The sequence below is a fragment of the Amborella trichopoda genome, chromosome 2 (assembly GCF_054954075.1).
Source record: "Amborella trichopoda isolate Santa Cruz 75 chromosome 2, AtrichopodaSantaCruz75HAP2 v2.0, whole genome shotgun sequence".
NCBI lineage: Eukaryota > Viridiplantae > Streptophyta > Magnoliopsida > Amborellales > Amborellaceae > Amborella > Amborella trichopoda.
The window spans coordinates 15316993-15342822 of record NC_142337.1 but is presented as its reverse complement, the minus strand read 5'-3'; the positions used below and the strand labels follow the sequence as shown (position 1 = coordinate 15342822).

Sequence of the window (25830 nt, the reverse complement as noted above, 5' to 3'; positions counted from 1 at the left end):
CTCTCTCCTCTCCTCTGCATAAAAGTCCTATCCCGATCTTTATCTCTTTTATCTTTTCCAGTTTGACTGCCTTGCTTTGATGTGGCCCGCCACCACCATGAATAGGAACTCTCTCTATCGAGCACGTTACTCTCCCATCTTTATCTCTAAAACATTTCTCAAATAAATAGCTTGCTATATCATTTCTCCAACCAGCTCTCTCTTTCTCCCCGTCTCTTTTACCCATTACCTCCATGTCTTTCCATTTCCCATAAACTCTCTCTCTCTCTCTCTCTCTCTCTCTCTCTGTGTGTGTGTGTTTGCGTGCATGTGTGCACACCACACCTCTATCTAGCATGGTCTTATCTCCACAAGCATTACAGAGAAGGGGAAGAGTGCAGGGAGAGAACTTGGTCCAAGTACTTACAGCCCCAAATACACCACTGTTAATTTGTGCTTAATTTGGCTAGTTTGATCAGTGAGGCAACCATGGGACCTCAAAAGATAAGAGGATATGTATAAAGGTGCTAAAGAAGGTGAGGAGGGAGAGAGAGAGAGAGAGGTAGAGTCATAGAAGAGTAAGGAGTCAAGGACCCAAGGTTGTCACTCGTATCATCTCAATCAACATACAAGGAATTTTCATGAAGAAAGAGGAGAAACGTGAATCAAATATTTGGAGGCATAGATATAAATTGGTAAAATTTTATCAAAAAACAAGAAAAAAATATAAATTGCCTATAAAATAAAAGCAAAAGAAAAAGAAAAGCCATAAATGGCTTGTCATCACAATACTCGCGCTACACCAGTCACACCAAAAGAACACCTCTGTCTCTAATAATGAAGAGAGGGAGAAGAGAGAGAGAAACCACAATGCCACCACTGATCTACAGCCCCATGGCTTTCTCCATCTCTCTCTAAAATGACTTACCTTCCTTCCTCTTTCTAAATGACCTCTCTACCCTAGCCATTGCAACTCTTACCCGCCAAAACCCTACTGATCTGAAAACATCATGGGCAAACCCAGCCATTGATCACCTTGGGTTCTCAAACATCGACCAGAAATTAACAGTGGGCAATCATCCTAACCCAAAACTGGCCTGGTGGTTTTTCAGGCTAAACTCATTGCAATTTCTATGTTTCTTCTCAGCCTAAACTACCTTTTATCCCAATGCAAATTTTTATCCCATCCAAATTTCAACAAACTCTTTGCAACATCTATGATCCATGGTTACACAGATTTCAGTCAAGTTAAAGGAAAACTCTTTACAAACTCTTTGCAACATATATACTCTATCATAGTTTATGTATGTTACACCCCACATAAAGGGCCATCGACCATCCACTATTGAAGATGGAGGTGGAGATGAACACTTCTCCAACTTCACAATCCAAAATTCTTCGTTAAATGGAACTATGGTTCATTTCCACGATCTGTCAACAAGCAGGATGGTGGATGGCCCTTGTGTTTAGTACATGCTATATACTGTAAAAGATAAAGGTGAGATTTTGGACCGTGGTCTTTTTTATTTCCATGAGGCAACGATTAAGATCATCAATCTCTGCAATCAACTTGACTCCTAAGATTGAAGAAACACCTCATGTGCTAATGCATTTGTGTAATCCAATCTTGGAGCTCAGTGATAGTCGCTTCATAGACAGTCCTTTGAGACTGCATCAATGCTTTGTGACATTGCTCCTTTTCTAACATCTGGGTTCCATGCCGATCAATTTCCTCAGAATGTTGTTGAGCCTGTAAGAACAGTCAGATTAGGTAGAAACAACTTGCTACTGATTCAAGAGAGCTCTCTTTACAAACCAAAAGGATTAGGTAGGTATAAAAATCTATCAATCTGAGAGACTACTCTTTATAAAAAGCTAGTAGGGAGTTCATGTATAGCAATTCTTTTAGGTCGACAAGTGTATTATCTGAGAAGCCTTCTCATATAAAAATCATGATATTGTGCTGATTCAAGGGACTACTCTTTACATATAGCCCATATGCAGTTGACATGATAAGTTTTGGAAAAGTTTTACGTTGGCTACCTACCTAACACAACCCAGCCCCTTTACCGGGGTATAGGACGGGTAAACAGAAAGTGTAAAGTCTTCACCCTTCTTAGACCAATATGCAGTTTACATAAAAGAGCTTATAATTATTTCACGTTAATCAGTGTAGTGTATAATAAAAATCATGACATTCTATTGATTCAAGAGACTACTCTTTTAAATATAGCTTGTAGAGAGTTTACAATCAGAGAATATATTGTAATTTCTTTTAGACAAATGAGTTTATTGCATGGGAAGCCAATTCAAGAGACAACTCTTAATATTTAGCTAGTAGCCACATTATGTCAGAGATTGTATTTTAATTCTTTTGGCAAAGAGAGTGCGATGTATAGAAAACCTTCCGATGAAACATTCAAGACATGCCAAGGATTCAAGAGAACTCAGTTCACATCAGAGAGTGTATTGTGATTATATTACGTAAGGGGGCATAATGCATGAGAAGCGTTTCTCTAAAAAACCATCATATGCAATATTGATTCAAGAGACCGTACTTTATATATAGCTACTAGGCAGTTTATAATTTTATATCAGAATGGAAATTCTTTCAACGTACATGATTGTGTTATACAAGTTCTGCACAGTGCATAAAAAACTGTGACATGATATTCAGGGACTACTCCTTACATATGGCTAGTGGGAAGTTCACATCATAAAGTGTGCTGTAATTTCTGAGTTTAATGTATAAGAGACCTTGTCATAAAAAAAGTGAAAGAAAATTTATCTGCACTGTTCATCAACCATTCTGGTGGCAAATCGTGGTGGCATTTGGCCTCCCAAGAGGGCCATCTGTGGCAAGTTGTGCTTCGTCACAAGTATCGCCTTGACATATATCCATCTCATGCGTGCACATCTGGAGAGAGGTGAAACACATGGCCGACACTCTTGCTAAGGAAATGAGCAACACTGGCAGCAGCTTAGTGATCATTGATGTTTGGTTTATTGGTCCTTGTGTTTTTGTATTTACATGGCTGTATAGCATTTTTTACCTCTATTAACTTCTTGGTGGTTTTTATATAGAGCACCCGAGTTGTGGGAAGCCTATTTTTTTATACCTTGTAAAACTTTTACTTATACAATAGTAAATAGTTTCAAAAAAACTAGTGTCATACATCAAGAAATTTTATGGCAATCCTTCAGGATTGCAATTGGCATCAAAACGGTGATCATTTCAAAATATCAAGAATGCCTTAGTAGCTAACAACTGAAATTGACCTTACAGAACCAATTGTCCTTTTTTCTTTGATAATTAACAGTCAACTAACATGACCAATTGTCTCACTGTGATGCAGGCTGTCATGGGATTAAGATAGTGACTCCATGAGAAACATGCGTAACCTTTTGTTAAGCCTTTGGAAGTAATGGTCCCAGAAGGTCAACCATGTTAATTCCCTCGTTACCTATTGTTTTATGAATGATACTATCATCATCATCATCAAAGACTTTTCCCAACTATTTAGGGTCGGCTACACGAATACTAGTGTGCCATTATACTCTATCAAGGTCATACCCTTAGTAAGACCATAACTCCCTATATCTTTTCCATAGAATGCCTCGGGAATCCATTGCCTATTTTTCAGCGCAACCAGGAGATGCTACCACATGTTGCTTTTAGGGAACGCCCTAGCTAACCCTTGCTCATTTCTCTTTGTACCCAGGTTGTGGTACAGCGCATCGCTTACGGGAAATGCCCAAGTATAAGCAGATAACATAGATTCAAGATTCATGGAACGATATCTACAATGCAAGTTTGAGAGTAAAGGGACATAATTTATAACAAATATTTCATGGAAAAAGTTTATATAGAGCTGAGGCTTTAAACAATCAAAGTTTATATGTCTTGATTTCTTGTGAAGTCTTGGCTATTTTGTCATATAAATATCTGTCTGGTTGTCGCAGAAGATTCTAACACAAGGGCACCTTAATGGATCAAATATGAGTTGATTTACGACCTTCTTCGACCATACTGCTTCTTTTAGCCGCAAAACAACATGCCACATACTCTGACTCCGTAGTCAAGAGCACAACTATATCCTGTTTCTTTGAGCACCAAGAAACAGCTCCACTTGCGAGCGTGAAGATATATCCGAATGTGGACTTACTCTCATCTGGATCACCCTGATAGTTCACATCTGAATATCCTTGTATCTGTATGTCCAAGCCTCCTCCATAAGTGAGTGCGTAATTAACGGTTCCCCTAAAAAGTCATAGTACTCGTTTGATGGCCTTCTAGTGCTCCATGTCTGGATTATTCTAAAACTTACTAATCATAACTCATGGAAATAGAAAAAACGAGTCTTATCCCTGACATAGTGTACATTAGTGACCCAATTGCACTTTTGTATGGAATTCTCTGCATGGCTTCTCAAAGGTCCATTATGTGACAAGAAAGCTTTTGTTTCCAATCGAAGTACTGACAATTAACATGTCATTCACATATAAAGTGATGAAAACCATGTCACTCCCACTGACCTTGACATATATACAATAGTCCTCCTGGTTTGGGGTTCTATCGTGATTTTATACTCTTTGAACCAATCTGGGGCTTCAAATTTTTTTTCTTCACTTAACAGATAGACATGGCCTAAATGGGAGTGATCATGTTTTAATGTGATAAAGTACCTCTTGCGGCCCTTAGTGCCCACATTCATTGGTCCATAAATATCACTATGGATAACCTTTAAAATGCCAATACCTCTCTATGCTTTTCAAAAAGAATTTCTAAAACAGCTTTTCCTTGAATAGTAATCACATTCATTAAGCCTTCATTTAGATTACTCTATAATCACTCTCTCTTTAATCTCCCATCCTTTTAGGATGTATGTGCCCTAGTCTCATGCACTATATATATGCGTCATTGTTATTATTATAACACAAGATTGAAGAAATGGAATTCTTTATTGCAACTGAAAAGAAACCTTCTGCAAGATGACCATTCACAACTAGTTCATCTCCACATTTCACCTCCACCTTATTACTAGTAAAAATAGTGAAGTAGCCAGCCTCAGCCAATTTAGCGACCGAAACCAAACTCTTCCTCATCTCAGGAGCATAAAAAGTTTGTTTTAGGACCATGCTTTTGTCATTTTCAAGTTGAAGGATGAAATCTCCAACACCCAGAATTTCAGTGTTTTGATTTCCACCCATATAGATATACTGATCCCCAGAGGCAACAGGCTCGAAATTTCTCTATCCATCCTCGGTGTTTAACACATGGGCAGTGGACCATGAGTCAAAACGCCGTGACCCTACTTTAGGGTCGGCTAGCATAGTCTCTAAGACTATACAAGCATGCTCCCTATCGCGTTCGGGATTCGCATTCTTGGGTGCTTTGCAACACTTAGCAATGTGCCCAAATTTCTTGTAAATAAAACATTGGGTATTCTTAGAATCCTTCTTTGTCTTAGGCTCATTGTTCCCTTCTTGATTCTCATTCGTTTTGTTCTTATTCTTTCCTTTGCCTTTCTTCTTCTTGAATGAACCAGAGTTGGATTTAAGGTTTACCACATTTATGGAGTCATTCAAGGCTGAAGTATCGCGAGAAAATCTCCTTTCTTCTTCGGTTTTAAGTTGGGTGATGATCTTGTCCAACTTCGGCATGCTCTCCCTTGCCGTAAGGCCTGAAATGAAGCTTTAGCCATGAGCTCGGCATAGAATTCAGCAACTGGCAGATCTGCATGTTTTCAACTGGCTTGACTTGTGCAGCCGTGAGTTCACTAAGGCTCATACTTAAAACCATGGGAGTCATCAATCACCATAAGTAGCACATATTTTGCTAGAGTGTTTTTGCACTCCCACTGAGGATGAGCTTCTCTTATGGCTTACCTTTCATAAGCATTACCTCTTGGGACAAATTGGGGTTCTTCAGTAAGCATTTGCCTAAATCCTTCTTCAAAGAGGACATAACCTATTTTTCTCTTCCAACTAAGATAGTTTTTACCATAAAATTTTTCAGTTTTAATAAATTCAGCCAACAAACCTTTTCAAGTCATGTTTCTTAGACCAAATAAAAATAAAAACTCCTAAACTATGGCAATAAAATATAGAAGCTCTGATACCAATGAAAGATGTATTAAATTCAAAAAAAAAATCATTTACTTTTATTTCAAATACCTAAATTCTACTTATATGGATCACAATGTGTTGCTAGAAAATTAAAACAATGCCCTAGATACAACCTAGGATATTTATTTTTTACTGAGAGAAATAGAAAATATCCAAGAACTTTAAACTAACTTTTATTACAAATTTTGGCACAAAATAATTTCTTGAAAATTTACAGAAAATAGAAAATAATATTGAAAATAAATAAAAACTAATGGGAAGTCTTACTGAGTTACACTACCTGGACTTGGTTCACCCCACACCCGATTCTTTGACCAATGGTGCACTTTTGCTCCTTAAGGTGCTGCCGAAAATTCTTAGATAGCGAAGCTTTGTAGGCAATAATTCTTTCTCTATGGTTTTAGAAAGCGCAAAAAATAAACTAGGGTTTATACACGCCCTATGGAAACAAAATAGGGCTGATCTTGGGAGTTGATTGCACTTTAAGGTAAGCCTCTCTTCTTCCTTCAAAAATACAGCAAACTTTTTATCTAGGGTTTCTCCACGAAAGGCCACCTATATTTTTTTTAAGACAAAATATTGAGGACAAAAAGAGGGTGGCGTACCTCTCTTTGGTTAAAAGAGAGGGTGGCGTGAAGAGCAAAAATAAAGGAGAAAATCTTAGGGGGAGAGAAAAGATCTTGTGATGGTTTGAAACATGTTCAAACTTCGTCTTTAAATAGCAGGAAATCTAGAAGAAATCCATCTCCTAGTTTGAATAGCATTCCTTCTCCTAGTTTGAATAGGATTCCTTCCCATATTGCCTTAGCTAATTTCCAACTAAACGTTTTAAGATAAATAGGAAATCTGTGGGGCGAGAGATTAATCAGAGCCATTCATCTCAAAAATCAGCCATCATGATTTTGGGTGGAAATATTAGAAACTTTATCCCCTTACACTTTGACCCAATCCACTCCTATTTAAAATATAAATCCAATCAAATTTAAACTTTATCTAGATCTCTCATTTAAGTTTGTTATTTAGATAAACATTATTTAGATCTCCCATAAAATATAGGAAATCAAATCTCATTAGATTTCCCATCTTAGTTTTAGCAAATTTAAATTTGAAACTAATAATGTGTAAAATAATGGGGCGTGTATTAGTGCATAAGAAACCAATACACAAAATAGGGGTACAAGGGTATTCAAAACTATGTATACAACTTTTAAAATTTCAACAACTCTCTTGAATTTCAATACTTGAAAATGAAAAACCGGCAAGGTAGCTGCTGATACATGGATACAAATGCTTCAAAGTACACTCATGAATAGAGGATACAACTCTACTTGGGGCCCTTATACATCAATAAGTCTATCCATGAAGATAGAACACAAGACCAGACTTATACAATGTACTCTTTAAAATTCAGCCAGATACAACTTCACAATGCCAAATTATACATCAATCGAATCATGAAAATGTTGGAATTATATCCTTTCTAGGCCATAAATTCCTTCACTTTCAATGGCTCTATACTTGAGTGGGAATATAAGAGCGACATGACTCTAGGATCTTAGCGCACTGGGACCAAGAGTCATGGGACCAAGGATCTTGGTTGCCAATGTTGTAATTAATCTACGGTCAGATGAGCACAAATCCCAAGGTTACAACAAAAGCAGGACCACCAGAGCACCGGAATCGCTCTTTCCAGTGACCTCCCAAATTAGGAGATGTTACAAATGAAGACCAAAACATACCAAACTTGGTGCAAAACAACTGTGACAGTCTCCTCTTTCATTTGCAAACAAATTAAACACTCAGAACATCACAGGTCGAATCGCATTTGCGACCGAAGTTCACGAATCTAGTCGGACTTCCACCCCGCGGAAGAGGCTACCTCAGCACGATTAAAGGGCATTAAAATGCCCAGAATCAAACGAACATTGAAGATATAATGGCAAATCGTCTGAACCATTGCTACAAATTTTCGAAAAAGCTTACAAGATCTGGCAACGGCGGGAGGCCTCTCAGAGAGAGATGGTTTCACCATCCGAGACAAACGCGCGGTCACGAGTGAACCCAAGAGTTCTAACCCTCGGGCCACCGCTCCAACTTCCTCTCGTACAGTCGAGTTGGGCCGAGAGACGCATACGCTCTCTCCCTCAATCACTCGAGAGGAGTCAGCTCTCTCCCTCAGTCACTCGAGAGGAGTCAGCCTGAGTTGGTAGCCAAAAGGGATCCAACTCTTTGGTTACCTCAAGTGCTCGGACGCCCAGCACTCGCGCGGAGAGAACGATCTTCACCGCCCTTACTCCGCACTTAACCCTTTTGCCAGTCAGCCTCCTTGAGAGAATCATCATGGAGAGGGATAATCGAACCCACATCGCAATTGCAAGCACGAGAGAGAGAGAGAGAAGCGACTTATTGAAGGCCTAAAGAGAGCCCGTGTCCAAACCGCGCTGGCAAACAGCTGAAGGCCTTATTTATTGTTCTAAGAGGGCAAACGGCCCGAGTGTGTCCCCCGAACCCAGAACGACGAGGTAGGCGTACGAACGTATCACCGCCGTAAAATCTCTCTCGTTGTTATTTTTGATCCGCACTCAGGAGAGCTCGCGTACGCGCACAGGCAAACGTGCGAGTGGACCCTCCGCGGTTGTTTGAGAGAGGATCTCCTCCCCACGCGTACTTTTCGCCCCTCGTGAGGAACAAAAGGAAATCAGGCCCCGACCAAAGATATGCGTGCATGGAGACCTGCTTCTATTATATGATCAATGCATGGCACCATGCTTTCGATAAGATATGTGTGCATGGAGACATGCTTATGTTATATGAACTATACATGGAAACATGCTTTTGATAAGATGTGCGCACAGAGACATGGTTCTGCTATATGATCTATGCATGGTAACATGCTTTCGATAAGATATGTGTGCATGGAGACATGCTTCTGTTATATGATCTATACATGGTAACATGCTTTCCATAAGATATGTGTGCATAGAGACATGCTTCTGTTATATGATACATGCATGGTAACATACTTCTGATAAGATATGTGCGCATGGAGACATACTTTACTTATAATCTGATGAGATATTTATGCGGCAGCTGTGATTTTTCCTGCTCTCTATGATAGGATGAGAGTTAGGAGTGTGTGTGTTTGGGTAGTAGCACCCCCAAAACTTATATGAGGCACTACTCATTCGGACCCCTTTGGTAGTGTAGCGCCCCTTTGCCAAAAAGGCACATAAGAGGGTCATGTCTTGCAAGGGCAGTGCCTATCAATTTCTGAACCACATTGCAATGGGGTTGTGTATGTGTGTGAGGCACTACGCAACGGATTTACCCGTTGGTGGTGCTTCTCTCCTGGTTGTGATAGTAGAGGCTCTACGCATCAAGATTTGATTGGCCCGATGGGTGAGGCTTCTACTTCAAGAGTTAGTTGGTATCTCTTGATCTTGATTATGCTTGTTACATGCATGCCTAAATGTTTTGATCTGTTATGATGTTCATGCTTGAATTATTTGATCGACTTTTTATTACAATCATATCTGATTAGTTATTACTCCACCATGAAATAAATCATGCATAACACGTTTGTTCAAATATGAATTTGATACATGATTAGATTTTTTGTAAGACTTGCATAAAACTCTGATTATTGTCATGACAAAATATTTGTAAGCATGAAAGAATGGCACCTAGGTATTATATACTAGGCTTTATAGTTCATTCTGTTGATTTTTCCTCCACGTAGAGTGATAGTTAGCCGTGATTGGAGTGGCGTGTCTTGATGGTCGTGTTTGGGGTCCCTTACCCCCCTACTGTTGAAGCTCTATTTTGCAGGGAATATTTTGGTCGGCAGTCTGGCCATATAGTCCATTTTGATTTGGTAATGTCTTGATGTTGGGCCTTTTATGCCTTGGACCTATATGTACTATTTGGACTGTTGTATGTATTTTGGGGACTTGTTTGTCCAATAGACTATAGTTATGTATATTGTGTTTTATTTTTTGTTTCTTTTGTGGCTGGCTTGATACCAAAAACTCCTCCTTTTTGAAAGTGTTGAGCGCACTCTAACCAAAGTAACACTCATAACCTGTGGTTGTGGCCCCACGCCCTACGGTCCTCCGACGGGCCCAGGCCTGGCCCTCTTGGATCCAATGGGGACGGCAAGGAGCGGGATCACGACAAGTAATTATGTGGGTTACCGCTCCCTGCTGTCTCCGCCGGACCCTAGAGGGCCAAGCCCGAGCTCTCTACGGCCTCTAAGGTTCGGTGGGGACGGCAAGGAGCGGGGTAGTGACAATATCATATGAACCGACCCTGACTAAAAGGTAACCCTCAACCCTCTCAGTACCTTCCATATACCAAAACACGTCATGACCAAATCAAGGTTCCATGACTCTTGGTCCCAGTGCGCTAAGATCCTAGGGTCATGTAGCTCTTATACTCCCACTCAAGTATAGAGCCATTGTGAATGAAGGAATTTAAGGCCTAAAAAGGACAATTCCAAAAGCGTGCCCCTTTCCTCCTAAGAAGGTGGCGTGCCACCTTTTTCCTTAAAAGGTGGCATGCCCACCGTTTAAATATTTTAAGCAATGTAAAATAATAAAAGAGGTTGTGCACCCCTTGTTCCCCAAATAATGGCGTGGCCCCCCTTTTGCTTAAATAAAAGCAGTGTGGTCAATTATGCTTTACAAAAATAGGGCGTGGTCCCTAGGGTGCATGGGGTGGCACATGTGGGGCTAGATCCTTGGGTCCTACATGTGTTTTTTTTAAGTTATGAAATTTCAGAAATACCCTTTTATAAAAATTACAACAGAAATAATTTAAAATTATGAAGGAATAGTTAAAAATCAAAGAAACATTTAGAATACAAAAATAAAATATACTAGGAATAGACTGGTACCAATGGGTCAAAATAAGCGAAAATAAAGCCACTCCACTCACCCCAAAAACCATGAGCCACTACTGTTCTCTTATCCAAACGAACAAAGTCCTATGACCCACAATCTCTTTGCAAGGGCTCATGATTGGCTTGTCAACATTGGATAATAAACAATGGAATCATGATCCTAGAATGTGGATTTCAATTTCTCCCATTTAAGAGCAAATCAAGCACTTGTCACCACAATGCAAAAGGGGCTCTCTCAATGTACATATACACGTGTCCGTCTAGAAAGGGTTACTTCCCATGCGGTTCTCATGTGTACATGTTGTGCAGAAGTTAGTTGAGGATTTGGCCCTTGCTCTCACAGGCCTGTAACTGCATACAAGGGACCACACAGTTCTCATGGCCTACAAACATGATCACTGAGAACCTCTCTGACCTCAACAAGGGATGACCCCTTGCAAACCTTTCTCGGTAATGCAACATGCCTAGGGCCAAAAGCTTTGGACATGACCACCCAACCCTTAGCCAACACACAGAGTCCCACTAAAGTGCATATTTCACTATACAGATAGTTTTTACAAGTTCACTGTGCCTTTAAAGGCCACAAAACCCTACATGACCTCTAAGACTTTCCATTTCCTCTGTGTGTGTGTGTGTGTGTGTGTGTGTGCACATTGCACCTTTATCTAGTATGGTCTTATCTACAAAGGCATTATAGAGAAGGGGAAGAGTGCAGGGAGTGAACTTGGTCCAAGTACTTACAGCCCCAAATACGCCACTGTTAATCTACACTTAATTTGGCTGGTTTGATTGGCGAGGCAGCCATGTTACCTCAATAGTTAAGAGGATAAGTAGAAAGCTGCAAAAGAATGTCAGGAGCGAGAGAGAAAAAGGTAGGGGAGGAGAGGTAGAGTGATAGAAGAGTAGGAAGGAGTCGAGGACCCAAGGTTGTCACTCGTATCATTGTCTCAATCAACATACAAGGAAATTTTCATGAAGACAAGATGAGAAACATGAATCAAATATTTAGAGGCATAGATATAAATCGATAAAATGATATAAAAAAACCAAAAAAAATATAAATAGGCTATAAAAAAAAATCCATAAATGGCTTGTCATCACAATACTCGCTCTAACACCAGTCACACCAAAAGAACACGCACTCTCTCTCTAACAATGAAAAGAGGGAGAAGAGAAAGAGAGAGACCACGATGCCACCACTGATCTACAACCCCATGGTTCTCCATATCTCTCTAAAATGACTTACCTTCCTTCCTCTTTCTTAATGACCTCTCAACCTTAGCCATTGCAACTCTTACCAGCCAAAAACTGACTGATCTGAAAACATCATGTGCAAACCAAGCCATTGATCACCTTGGGTTCTCACACATCGACCAGAAATTGACAGCGTGTAATCATCCTAACCCAAAACTGGCTTGGTGGTTTTTCAGGCTAAACTCGTTGCAATTTCTATGTTTCTTCTCATCCTAAATTACCATGCTTTTATCCCAATCCCAATTTTTATCCCATCCAAATTTCAACAAACTCTCTGCAACATCTATGATCCACGATCACACAGATTTCAGTCAAGTTAAAGGAATATTGGTTATTAACTCGGGGGCTCCCCATTGTTTCTTGGGAGGGGTCAATGTGAACCATGCTGACACTAGAGTAGAGAGAGGAGAGAGAAAGAGTGAGGAGAGAGGCTGCAGGGAAAATGTGGGAACTTACACGAGAGAGATTTGTGACTTGCGAGATTTAATGGACATCTAGAGTTGCTTTTATCTTTTAAAGTTTCTTTTAACTATTATATTTATAGTTTAAATTCATGTATCTTAATGTTTGACATATAGTTTTAACTTCTGAAAAATATCCATGCAAAAAAATTAATATTACTATACAAACAAAAAATGGAATTCTATATATGATAACAGGGGGGGTACAACAATCCGAGCAAGGATCAACTCCCAACACCACCACCCCATCCCGCCCGCCCCGCCTCCCATAAAAAAAACCCAAATGCAGTGTGCCCAGGTGTCTGTGTGCCAACCTAGGCGGCTAGGACCCATGGCTGCCTTCTTGAACATTGCTAAAGAGGATTAGTTAACAAGAGCAAAGAACGCAGGAACAAGAATACAAGCAGAGGAAAGGATAAGCAAATTGTATACTTTAACCAAGTTTATGTTTGTTATATCCCACATAAAGGGCCATCAACCATCCACTATTGAAGATGGAAGGTGGAGATGAACACCCCTCGAACTTCACAATCAAAATTTCTTCATTAAATGGAACTGTGGTTCATTTCCACGATCTGTCAACAAGCGGGATGGTGGATGGCCCTTGTGTATAGTACATGCTATATATGGTAAATACTTTAATCCACCACTAAGATAAAGGTGAGATTTTGGACCGTGGTTTTTTTCATTTCCGTGAGGCAACGATTAAGATGATCAATCTCTGCAATTAACTTGGTCTCCTTAGATTGAAGAAGCTCCTCATGTGCAAACTGCATTTGCGTAATCCAATCTCCGAGCTCAGTGATAGTCCCTTCATAGACAGTCCTTTGAGACTGCATCAATGCTTCGTGAAGTTGCTCCTTTTCTAACATCTGGGTTCCATGCCGATCAATTTCCTCATAAAGTTGTTGAGCCTGTAAGAACAGTCAGGATTAGGTGGGAACAACATGCTACTGAATCAAGAGAGCTCTCTTTACAAACCAAAAAGATCCGGTAGGAATAAAAAGCTATCAATCTGAGAGACTACACTTTATGAAAAGCTAGTAGGCAGTTCATTTATAGCAATTCTTTTAGGTCTGCAAGTGTACTCTCTGAGAAGCCTTCTCATATAAAAATCAAGACACTGTGATGAGTCCAGGGATTACTCTTTACATATAGCCCATATGCAGTTTACATGATAAGTTTTGAGAGAGTTTTATGTTGGCTGCCTACCTAACACAACCCACTCCCTTTACCCGGGTATGGGACGGGTTAAGGGAAAGTTTATGGTCCTCACCCTTCTTAGACCAATATGGAGTTTATAGAAGAGAGCCAATAATTATTTCAGGCAATGAGTGTGGTGTATAATAAAAATCATGACACTCGAGCTACATTGAAATCTGATGGTGTTTTTCGTAGCAGTCCAAGGGGTTGGTTCACTTTTACATTGTAATTTCTCTTAGGCGAATGAGTTTATTGCATGGGAAGCCCTACTCAAAACATTATGACCTGCAATCAATTCAAGACAAAACTCTTAATATATAGCTAGTAGCCACATTATGCCCGAGATTGTATTTTAATTCTTTTAGCAAATAGAGTGTGATGTATAGAAAATCTGCCTATGAAACATTCAAGACATGCCAAAGATTCAAGCGAACTCAGCTCACATCAGAGAATGTATTGTAATTATTTTACATAAGTGGGCATATTGCATGATAAATGTTTCTCTAAAACACTATGATATGCAATATTGATTCAAAAGACTACACTTCATATACAGCTAGAAGGCAGTTTATAATTTTATATCAGAATGGAAATTCTTTCAAGGTATATGACTGTCTTATACAAGAAGCCTTTCTGCAAAGTGCATAAAAAATTGTGACATGATATTCGGGGACTACTCTTTACATATAGCTAGTGGGGAGTTCACATCATAAAGTGTGCTGTAATTTCTTTGAGTGTAATGTATAAGACACCTTGACATTACAAATTTGTAAGAAAATTTATCTGCAATGTTCATCAACCATTCTCAAATTCATCTGCACTGTTCATCAACCACTCTCAAATTGTAAGAATGGCATGGAGCCTTAGCGGTAGCATTGCCGAGCCCCATGATGACGTCTCTGACTCAATTCTCACCAAAGGGTAGGGGCCCAAATCCCCACTGACTCACCACTTTTAATGAAAATTGACAACCCTCTCCCAATGGAGGGGAAACCTCCTGATCCTCGGGAGCTTCCTTCTCGTTTCTGCGATAGTAGTCTTGCTTATCGCTATGGTGGTGCTGGTCCCCTAGAGGCTCATCATCTCGGTAATGATGGGGATGGATCTGGCTATGATCCACTCATTTATGGTCACAAAAATTTTGGCGAAGATGGATCAGGGTCTAAACGATCTGGTCTTTTACATGTGGATAATATTGATAATCGAAGAACCTCTTTTATTGGTGGTGATCATCTTGAATCTGATCATGCTCTTTTGCATGCGGATGATTTTGACATCATTATTGGCGAAGATGGATCTGGGTCTAAAAACGCTGCTCACGCAATTTTAATGGTGGGTGATCATCTTGATGGGGATGGATATGGTTATGATCCATTGATTTCTGGTCACAATATTCATGGTGGAGATAAACCTAGATCTAACAGATCTGATCATACTCTTTTGCACGCGGATGATATTGGATCTCGTTTCATGAGATACGGAGATTGCAGAAAGGACGAAGAGGATATGTTCCTTAACCCTGCACCGCGGGAAGGAACTGGTATTAAGGGTGTTTCTGGTGATCTAGTTTCAAAGGTAGATTCTGGTGCTGCCTATCGTGTGGTATCTGGGTCTGGTTTTGCGAAGATGCCTGCGAAGGATACTAATATGAAGGACGATAATGGTGCTGCCTTTCGTGTGGTATCTGCCTATGGCAGTGATTCTGGTTATTCTCTGATGCCTGTGAAGGACAATATCTCTTTTTGCATTGATTTACAGAATGCTTCTTCTATGCATTCTAGTTCTTGCTTCAGTGTGTCTCCTGCTCGTAATGTTTTTATCAAAAAAGGATGGCTTACTTGCCAGCCATGGTAATGTGCAAGCTAAATTTATGGGTCACAATCTTTTGGGTTGTGTTTCTAGTTCAACAGAAGATAGTCGTGAACCTGCCCACATTGGTAACGTTTTGGGTGTTCGAAGTTCTGCCCCTTGTAATGATATTGATCATGTTATTGACTCTGGAGGGGTTGCCAATGATGCTGAGTACGATTAAGGTCTCAGTTATGTTATTTGTGATGGTTATGGGTTGTATGCACCTACGGCTGTGGGTGAGCGTGCTGATCAGTGAGCTCTTTCGCTTTGTGGGGATATTCCTAGGTCCATAAATTCTGGTCTTGATGGTACTGCTCAAAGTATCATGAACTAAGAGACCATGATTGTTCAAGATTCTGGCCTTCAAAACCTTCGTATGGGTCCTGGCCCAAGATCTACTGTTGTTGATCTTGATGGGGTCATCAGGAGTCCTGTAAGGGAGGCCTTTCCACCCTTGGTGGATGGTTCGAAGCATACCATAGATGGCAACATAGGAAGTTAACCTATTGCTGGTTCTGGCAAAGGCAAGGAGGTGGATGTTACTTCTTGGAAAAAAGATTTTGGTAGTAAGAACGACCAAGAATCTACTTCGTGTTCTCATGGTGAAGGTCTCGTAAGGGAGGAGTTTCCATCCTTGGTTTCAAAGAACAAGAATGGAAGCTTAGCTAACAGCTGTTGGGACTCGAGTAGGTCCTCTGACCTGTTATTTGGTGCCAAGAGTGTTCAAAATGGAGTGTTTACTTTGAGGAGATGGATACTTTACCTACTGAATTATTAGTGGTAAAAAATTGGCCAAAATTGAAAAGAAGTTGATGGACTCATGTCGGAGTAAGTGGGAAAACTGCTTATCGGGGTACTTCTTGGGCTGCCGACCCAATTGGAATTATATGAAAGAGATGTTGAAGAAAATGTGGAGGCTTGAGCGTGATGTTGAAGTATTCTTTGCTGATGGGGGCTTCTTGATTTTTCGATTCCATTCTAGGAAGGAGATGAAGGTTGCCCGTACGGGGGGGGCCATGGTTTATCAACAAAAAATGTTTGGTGCTTCAAGAATGGAATCCATCAGTTCAACCCTCTAGGCACACTCGCCAAACTATGCCAATTTGGATCAAATTGCCTAGGTTGCCAATGTTGTAATTAATCTAAAGTCAGATGAGCACAAATACCAAGATTACAAAAAAAGCAAGACCGCCCGGGCACCAGAATCCCTCCTTCCGGTGACCTTCCAAATTAGGAGATGGTACAAATGAAGACCAAAACAGACCAAACTTGATGCAAAACGACTGTGACAATCTCCTCTTTCATTTGCAAACAAAGTAAAGACTCTGAACATCACAGGTCGAATAGCATTGGCGATCGAAGTTCACGAATCAAGCCAGGCTTCCACCCGCGGAAAAGGCTGCCTCAGCACCACTAAAGCGCAACAAAATGCCCAGAATCAAACGAACATTGAAGATATAATGGCAAATCATCTGAACCATTGCTACAAGTTTCCGAAAAGCTTCGAAGATCTGGCAATGGCGTGAGGCCTCTGAGAGAGGGATGGTTTCGCCATTAGCACAAAAGGTTTTAGGGGCATTTTGGTCAGTGTACTTCATTTTGGGATTTTGTTCTAAATTCTTTTAAGGGAAAATTATAAAAACCCACCCAAAAAAAACTTTTCCATCATTTTACCCCCCTTCAAATGTATTATTACTAACTTTTTTTAAAGCTTACATTTTTTAACAAATAACCCCCCACCTACCCAAAGTTCTAAACCATGCCTATTTTGCCCCTTCCTCTCGTTTCTCTTCCCTTTACCGAAAGCTCACCTTTTCCCTTTTACTCTCACGTTCTCTCTTTACAATTCTCTCTTCACCACATTTTCTACTCTCGCTCTCTCTCTTCACCGACGACCAAGCACTGTCTTCACCGAAGAGCTCTCTTCACCGCCTTCTTCCAAGCAGGCACCATATTCCACCAGCTCTCTGTCTTCACTGTGTTGCTCATTTTTTCCCTGTGGTGCTCTCTTTGTCTTCACGATTTACCCACAAACAGGCTCCCTCAAACCAGGCGAATTTTTGGAGCTTGATTTTAGCCCTAAATCAGCCCACAGGTATGAAATCTGAGAAATAAAAAATTCAATGTGGAGCTCGATTTTAAGGCTTGAAACTGTTTTCTTTTGTATAAAAAATTGAATGTGGTATATTTAGGCCTTGAATGTTTTTTATAGTTGTAAATTCTTATTTGAATCTGTTTTCTTTTGAATAAAAAATTGAATGTGGTATATTTAGGGCATGAATGTTTTTTATAGTTGCAAATTTTTGTTTGAAACTGTTTTTTTTTGTATAAAAAATTGAATGTTGTATATGTAGGGCTTGAATGTTTTTGGTAGTCGTAAATTTTTGTTTGAAACTGTTTCTTTTGTATAAAAAATTTAATGTGGCATATTTACGGCTTGAATGTTATTTGTAGTTGTAAATTTTTGTTTGAAAATGTTTTCTTTCGTATTAAAAAATTAATTTAGGGCTAGGGCTTGAATGTTATTGATAGATGTAAATTTCTGTTTGAAATTTTTTTTTTTTTTTTTTGTATTGAAAATTGAATGTGGTATATTTAGGGCTTGAATGTTATTGATGTAAATTTTTGTTTGAAACTATTTTTTTTTTATAAAAAATTGAATGTGGTATATTTAGGGCATGAATGTTATTGATATTTGTAAATTTTTGTTTGAAACTGTTTACTTTTGTATAAAAAATTGAATGTGGCATCTTTAGGGCTTGAATGTGCCATCTTAGCAAAGATGGGACTCATTGTGAAGTTAGCTGTACAAAAAATTGACTAGAGGAGAGAGCCTGTTACAGAGAGAAGATTGAGGTTATAGAGTTGCCATTTTTACAAAAAAACAACGAAACAAAGATAAAATCAGAGAGATTCTTTATTCTCTACTGGCTGGAACTGTGTTGGTTTTGTTGTCAATTATGATATGAATAATCCATCATATTATTCTTGTCAACTTTAGTTCATTAAAAAATACAATTATGTATAGTTCTTGTTATTTGTAGGTTATATACCCCAACAATATGCATACCTCCCGTTAAAATTTAATTGTAGCTCTTTGAAAAAAAATCTAATAGCTTGCTAAACTTTCGCAAGTTTAAGGCTATTTTTAAGATGTTGTAATGCCATGTATAGAGTGTAAATTTTTACAAATATTGTGCAGGACAAAAGAAAATGGGTGATAACAGATTGGGTTATTGTATTTATGGTGGAGAACTCCGAACAAGTGTCGATGGTACTTTGGATTATGTTGGTGGTAATGCATGTACATTTATGACTGACAGTAGTACTGGGTTAGATGACATGCGAAAATACGTAGCAGAGCGGTTCTCACTTGACATCCACTTAATATTTTTAAGATACTTTGTCCTGAGAAATAAAAGATTTATTGCGAACCTATATAATGATGACGATCTTATTAGGATGTTGAACGTCCATGAAGGTGAGAATGAAGTGCTTGTCTATGTATTTGATGGAAGTGAACGTAAGGATGAAAGTACTTCACATAATACTATGACAGTCGAAGAGATCAGACCCCCACAATCCTCTAATGTTTTAGTCTCAGACTTCGAACAAAGCATTGCACCAAGGTTGCTTAGTACATGGGAGAATGCACTTTCTGAGATAGGGCAGAAGTCTAAATCTTTAGAAGATTTTCGAGAAGCCCTTAACAAGTTTGCTATAGCAAACCATTTCACATATCATTTTATTAAAAATGAGGGGTATTGAGGTAGGGCAAAATGCAAGGGTGAAAGATACAAATAGGAGATATAAGCTGAGAAGCTTGGCAAGACAAATGTTTTCATAATCAAAACATGGATAAGAGATTACTCATGCAATATTGGGACAAGTAGTGATGTACAGAGAAGAGCTTCACAAAAATTTGTTGCATCAAGGATAGATTAAGTGGCACTGCACATTACAAGGCTAGACAAATGTCTCGAGATTATGGGTTAGAATTACCCTATTGGAACACTTGGCGAGGAAAAGAAACGGCCATAAAAGACATACATGGTTCGCAAGAGGGGGCATACAACCAATTACCACCATATGTAAACCGTGTGATGGAGACAAATCCTGATAGTTATGCGACAGGACAAGTATGGCCAGGTGATGGATTTCGTCGATTGTTCTTAAGATTTTATGGGTCAATACATGGCTTCAAAAATGGATGTCGTCCACTTATATTTCTCAATGGGACATCATTGAAGGCACAGTACCTTGGGACTCTACTTGCTGTCAGCTCAATCGATGGGGAAGGGCAAATGTTTCTTGTTGCATTCGCAATTGTGGATGCCGAAAATACAGATAACTGGTAATGGTTTATGGAATCGTTAAAAGTTGCCATTGGGACGGATCGAGAAATTACTTTTTTATCAGATAGACACCCTAGTCTAGTTGATATTGTTTGTCAAGTCTTTGAGAATGCCCATCATGCCTTCTGTGAGCGTCATTTAGCGGAATTTTAAGAAAGACCCAAAACACATACCTAATGATGTTAAGCAGGCAATCGTATGTACTTTTATCAGTGCATGTAAAGCATATAGGCAGCAAGAGTATTTTGATAAGATGATAGAAATTAGATCACTTTCTGAGAACACATTCGAGTGGTTCATGGAAGCCTCACCAAACCGTTGGGCCTCATCACAGTTCAAGGGTAATCGATATGACCAAGTAACAACTAATGTGGCTGAGTCATATAACAAGTGGATTCTAAAAGCACGACATATGCCAATTCTCCAATGTGTTGACTTGACTAGGAGACAAATCATGGAATTAATGGCCACTCGCAGCTTGAAAGTTGGAACTTGGACTACAACACTTACCCCAAAAGCACAAAACGATTTTGCTTTTCATGTCTACCTGTAGCGATTAACCTGTATAGGGATGCTACAAGCTGCACTTAGGGGTGAAGTATCAGCAAGTGAATCAAGCCATTACGTACAAGCAGCACATGATTTGCTATTGTAAAATACTCCTATAGAGACAAATGTCGAGGAGAGGGTGGAGGGAGATGGTGGAAAGAAGCGCTAAGAGAGAGATGGTGTAAAATACTCCTATATGTCTGCTTCTTGGCATCTTAAGTGGCATTTGAGGACAAACATTGAAATCACAAGGATACATTTAAAGAGCTTAATGCAATGGAGCAGCTTCATGGTTGTTAAAACTTTTTACTAAAGTCCAACTTTTCAGGCTTTAGTGAGCTAATAACGAGCATCTGGTATGGGTTATTTGGATTGCATTCGAAACTTTAGCCGAAATTCAGTTGCTGTAGAAGAATCTTTGAAAGTTAACAAAAAGAAAGTGATGTTTGAAAGAGAAGGAATTTGAAACCTTTGTGAAATTTTGTTGAGCTATAGCAATAACACTAATGAAGTTGCTTCTGAGGTCCCATAGATATTTTATTATGTCCCTCCTGAATAAATCTATTGAGCAGTCAGTCCTTTGCTTTCGTTATTCCAAAAATCATATTTTTCTTTTGCCCAAGGCTTCGACTGAGATGGCAGCCATGGAAAAGCTTCCGCAACTTCAAGACTTTGTTCCTTGCAAGGTTCAAGCAAAACGTGGTTGTGCCACTCACCCAAGGAGCATTGTAGAAAGGGTATGCTCTGTATAATGTATGATTTCTTTGTTTCCATTTCATAACAAATTCTTCAAATATTTGCATCAGAGAGAGGAAATGTAGCATCTGTCACTTTCATGTGTTCATTTGATCTTAAATTTGGGTAAACCTTAATTCTCTCCATAGGCTCTCTGCACTTGGTTTCCGTGCAATTTCCCTTTGTCTTTGTTGCACCTTTATATTTACAATGCTGATGATATGTCTCAGTATCAAATGACAATGTACAAGGGCACTGCTTCACCTAGGAAGCTGTATATTCCTGCAGCTAGACAATCATTGAAATCACAGGGGCAGTCCGATAACATATTGGCGCGCTCCGACGATAATGAGGGGCAGTCCGAGACCTTAAAGGCGCGGTCCGGCGATCATTAGGAGCAGGCCGACACTTAATGGGGCAGTCTGGCGAAAGGTTGGCTCAATCCGGTAAATATTGGGGCAATCCGGCGTCTGGTCAATTGAAACACCGGTCCGACGATCCTCTAAGGGCACTCTGCCATTTTGGGGCTTTCGTCCGACGTTTTTTTTAGGTAATCCGGTGATTGAACTCACTGGAAAATCCAATCCGGCACTTGAAAGGGGTAGTCCGACAATATGCTCTGTCAATCTAAAAATTCATGGGGGAAGTCTGGCGACTATATCAATGGAACACTCAATCCGGTAATAAATAAGGTCAATTCGGCGTTTAAGGGCATTAGTCCAGCGTTTAAGCTAGTGGCTCCGGTGATTATGCTCATTGAAATTGCCCGTCCGGAGTTTTCGACAACCGGTCCGACGTTTATTGCATTCGATCTGGCGTTATCTTTGTTCACTCCGGTGTTTGATCTCACTGGGAAAACAAGTCCGATGTTCTGTGGACATGTCCGACATTTCGTTTCGTCAGTCCGGCGAAAGAACTATGCAATCCTATGTTAGAGTCACCGGAACTGCCTCGTTTCGACATAATAAGGGGCAGTCTGGTATTTTGGCACATTAGTCCGATGATTTTTTATATCATTCTGGTGAATTTCTGGGGCAATGCGACGATTCATATCACTGGAACTGCCCCAGTCCGGTGTTATCATGGACCAGACCGGCACTATATGCGGTCCAGTCCGACGTTTTCGTAGGGCAGTCCAGTGTTTTCTTCACTGGAACTGCCCCGATCCGGCATTATGAGGAGCAGTCTGGCGCTTGGGTATGTCAATCATGCATCTTTGTATTACAGTCCAACGTTGTTCAATCCAGCAGTTGTCTAGGGCAGTCCGGCATTTTATGTCACTGGAGCTACCCCAGTCCGGCATTTTTTGGCGCAGTCCAGCATTTGATGGATTTGTCCGACGTTTGTTTATTGCAGTCCAGATTTAAGTTAAATGGGACGCAAAAAAAAAAAATTAACGTAAGGGAAGGGGATATTCTTTCGAAAAACACCTACTTTTTGTGTTGGGGGGGTTTTTGTTAGAAAAGCTAGTTTTTAAAAAAAGTTAGTGAGAAAAGTTAACTTAGAGTTGAAGTTGATAGAGTACTTGATTTTGGGAGGGCTTTTATAATTTTCCCTTCTTTTAATTCTAATTAAGCTTAGTTTTTTAGCATTCACCCTTGTTTGGTGAGTTCTTTTTATAAACAAGCTTAGGTTAATAGTAAAAGGGCAGATTATTCACTATAGAAATAAAGGCATCACGCTTGTTTTCACTTGTCTTTTGCTTCTAAACCCTTAATCCCGCCGCGAGGAGAGAGAAAACTTTCAGAGAGAGAAAATACCCTGAGTGTATCGTCCCATTCCCTCTCTTTCCTAAACCAGGCTACACCCCAAGCCCTCTCTCTTCCTCTTTAATCGTTACCTGCCCCGCGCAGTAACCCCATCCGTGACAAACGCGCAGTCACAAGCGAACCCAAGAGTTCTAACCCTCGGGCCACAGCTCTAACTTCCTCTCGTACAATCGAGTTGAGCCGAGAGACGCATACGCTCTCTCCCTCAGCACTCAGAAGGAGTCAGCCTGAGCTGGTAGCCGAGAGAGAACCAACTCTTTGGTTACCTCAAGGGCTCGAACGCCCAACGCTCACGCGAAGAGGAAGATCTTCACCGCCCTTCCTCCGCACTCTACCCTTTTGTTAGTCAAACTCCTTGAGAGAATCATCATGGAGGAGGATAATCGAACCCACATCGCAATTGCAAGCACGAGAGAGAGAGAAGCGAGTTATTGAAGGTCTGAAGAGAGTCTGTGTCCAAATCGCGCTGACAGAGAGCCGGAGGCCTTCTTTATTGTTCTAAGAGGGCGAACTGCCCGGGTGTCCTCGGAACCCCAATCGGTGAGGTAAGCGTCCGAACGTATCCCCGTCGTAAAATCTCTCTCGTTGCTAGTTCCAATCCACACTTAGGAGAGCTCGCGTATGCGCACCGGCAAACGTGCAACGCGCTCAGACCCTCTGCGGTTGTTTGAGAGAGGATTTCCTCGCCACGTGCACTTTCCGCCTCGCGCAAGGACCAAATGGAAATCAGGCCCCGACCGAAGATTTGTGTGCCTGGAGACATGCTACTATCATATGATCTATGCATGGTAACATGCTTTTGATAAGATATGTGTGCATGGAGACATGCTTCTGTTATATGATTTATACATGGTAATATGCTTTTGATAAGATACATGTGCATAGAGACATGCTTCTATTATATGATCTATACATGGTAACATGCTTTCGATAAGATATATGTGCATGGAGACACGCTTCTATTATATGATCTATGCATGGTAACATGCTTTCGATAAGATATGTGTGCATAGAGACATGCTTCTGTTATATGATCCATGCATGGTAACATGCTTCTGATAAGATATGTGCGCATGGAGACATACTTCTGTTATGATTTGATGAGATATTTGTGTAAGCAGTTGTGAGTTTTCCTGCTCTCTATGATAGGATGAGAGTTAAGAGTGTGTGTGTTTGGGTTGTCTCTCCCCGAAAACTTATGTGAGACACTACTCATTCGGACCCTTTTGGTAGTGCAGTGCCCTCTTGTCAGAAAGGCACATGAGAGGGTCATGTCTTGCAAGGCCAGTGCCTATCAATTTCTGAACCATATTGCAATGCAGTTGTGTGTATGTGTGAGGCACCACACAACGGATTTATCCTTTGGTGGTGCTTCTCTCCTGATTGTGATAGTACAAGTTCTACGCATCAAGATTTGATTGGCCCGATGCGTGGGGCTTCTACTTCAGGAGTTAGTTGGTATCTCTTAATCTTGATTATGCTTGTTACATGCATGCCTAAATGTTTTGATCTGTTATGATGTTCATGCTTGAATTATTTGATAGACTTCTTATTATAATCATATCTGATTAGTTATTACTCCACCATGAAATAAATCATGCATGACACGTTTGTTCAAATATGAATTTGATACATGATTCCATGTTTGTAAGACTTGCATAAAACTTCGATTATTGTCAAGACAGAATATTTGTAAGCATGAAAGATGGCACCTAGTTATTATATACTATGCTTTACAGCTCACTTTGTTAATTTTTCCTTCATGTAGAGTGATAGCCAACCGTGATTGGAGAGGCGTGTCTTGGTGGTCGTGTTTGGGGGTCCCTTACCCCCCTTCTGTTGAAACTCTATTTTGTAGGGAATATTTTAGTTAGCAGTCTGGCCATATTGTCCATTTTGATTTCGTAATATGTTTTGATGTTGGGCCTTTTGTGCCTTGGACCTATATGTATTATTTTGAACTGATGTATGTATTTTGAGACTTGTTTGTCCAGCAGACTATGGTTATGTATATTGTGTTTCATTTTTCATTTCTTTTATGGATACCGAAAACTCCTTCCATTTCAAGGTGTTGAGCGCACTCCAACCCTCAACCTGTGGTTGTGGCCCCACGCCCTATGGTCCTCCGCCAGACCCGAACCTGGCCCTCTAGAATCCAGTGGGGACGGCAAGGAGCAGGGTCATGACAAGTAATTATGTGGGTTAACGCTTCTTGCCATCTCCACCGAACCCTAGAGGGCCACTCCCGGGCTCTCTACGGCCTCTAGGGTTCGGTGGGGACAGCAGGGAGCAGGGTCATGACAATATCATATGAACCGACCCAAATTAAAAGGTAACCCTCAACCCTCTCGGTACCTTCCATACACCAAAACACCTCATGACCGAATCGGGGTTCCATAACTCTTGGTCCCAGTGCGCCAAGATCCTAGAGTCATGCAGCTCTTATACTCCCACTTAAGTCTAGAGCCATTGAGAATGAAGGAATTTAAAGCCTAAAAAGGATATAATTCCAACTGTGTGCCCCTTTCTTCCTAAGAAGGTGGTGTGCCGCCTTTTTCCTTAAAAGGTGGCATTCCCACCGTTTAAATATTTTAAACAACGTAAAATATTAAAAGTTTTATAGTAGTGTGGCCCCCCTTTTGCTT

The 25830-nt window shown here is 40.2% G+C and overlaps 1 protein-coding gene across 2 annotated transcripts in view; it reads right to left on the bottom strand.

Annotated features, from left to right (window-relative positions):
• Positions 1-1154: 1154 nt before the first annotated feature.
• LOC105421044 (uncharacterized) overlaps positions 1155-25830 on the bottom strand; it is a 42993-nt gene continuing 18317 nt past the window's right edge. For both annotated transcript variants that reach the window (XM_011626923.3, XM_088858161.1), the window contains exons 6-7: positions 13398-13637; positions 1155-1729 (exon numbers count right to left, since the gene is read on the bottom strand). In XM_011626923.3, the coding sequence (XP_011625225.1) occupies positions 1583-1729; positions 13398-13637 (387 nt within the window). In that variant the 3' untranslated portion in view covers positions 1155-1582. The remainder of the gene's footprint in view (positions 1730-13397; positions 13638-25830) is intronic.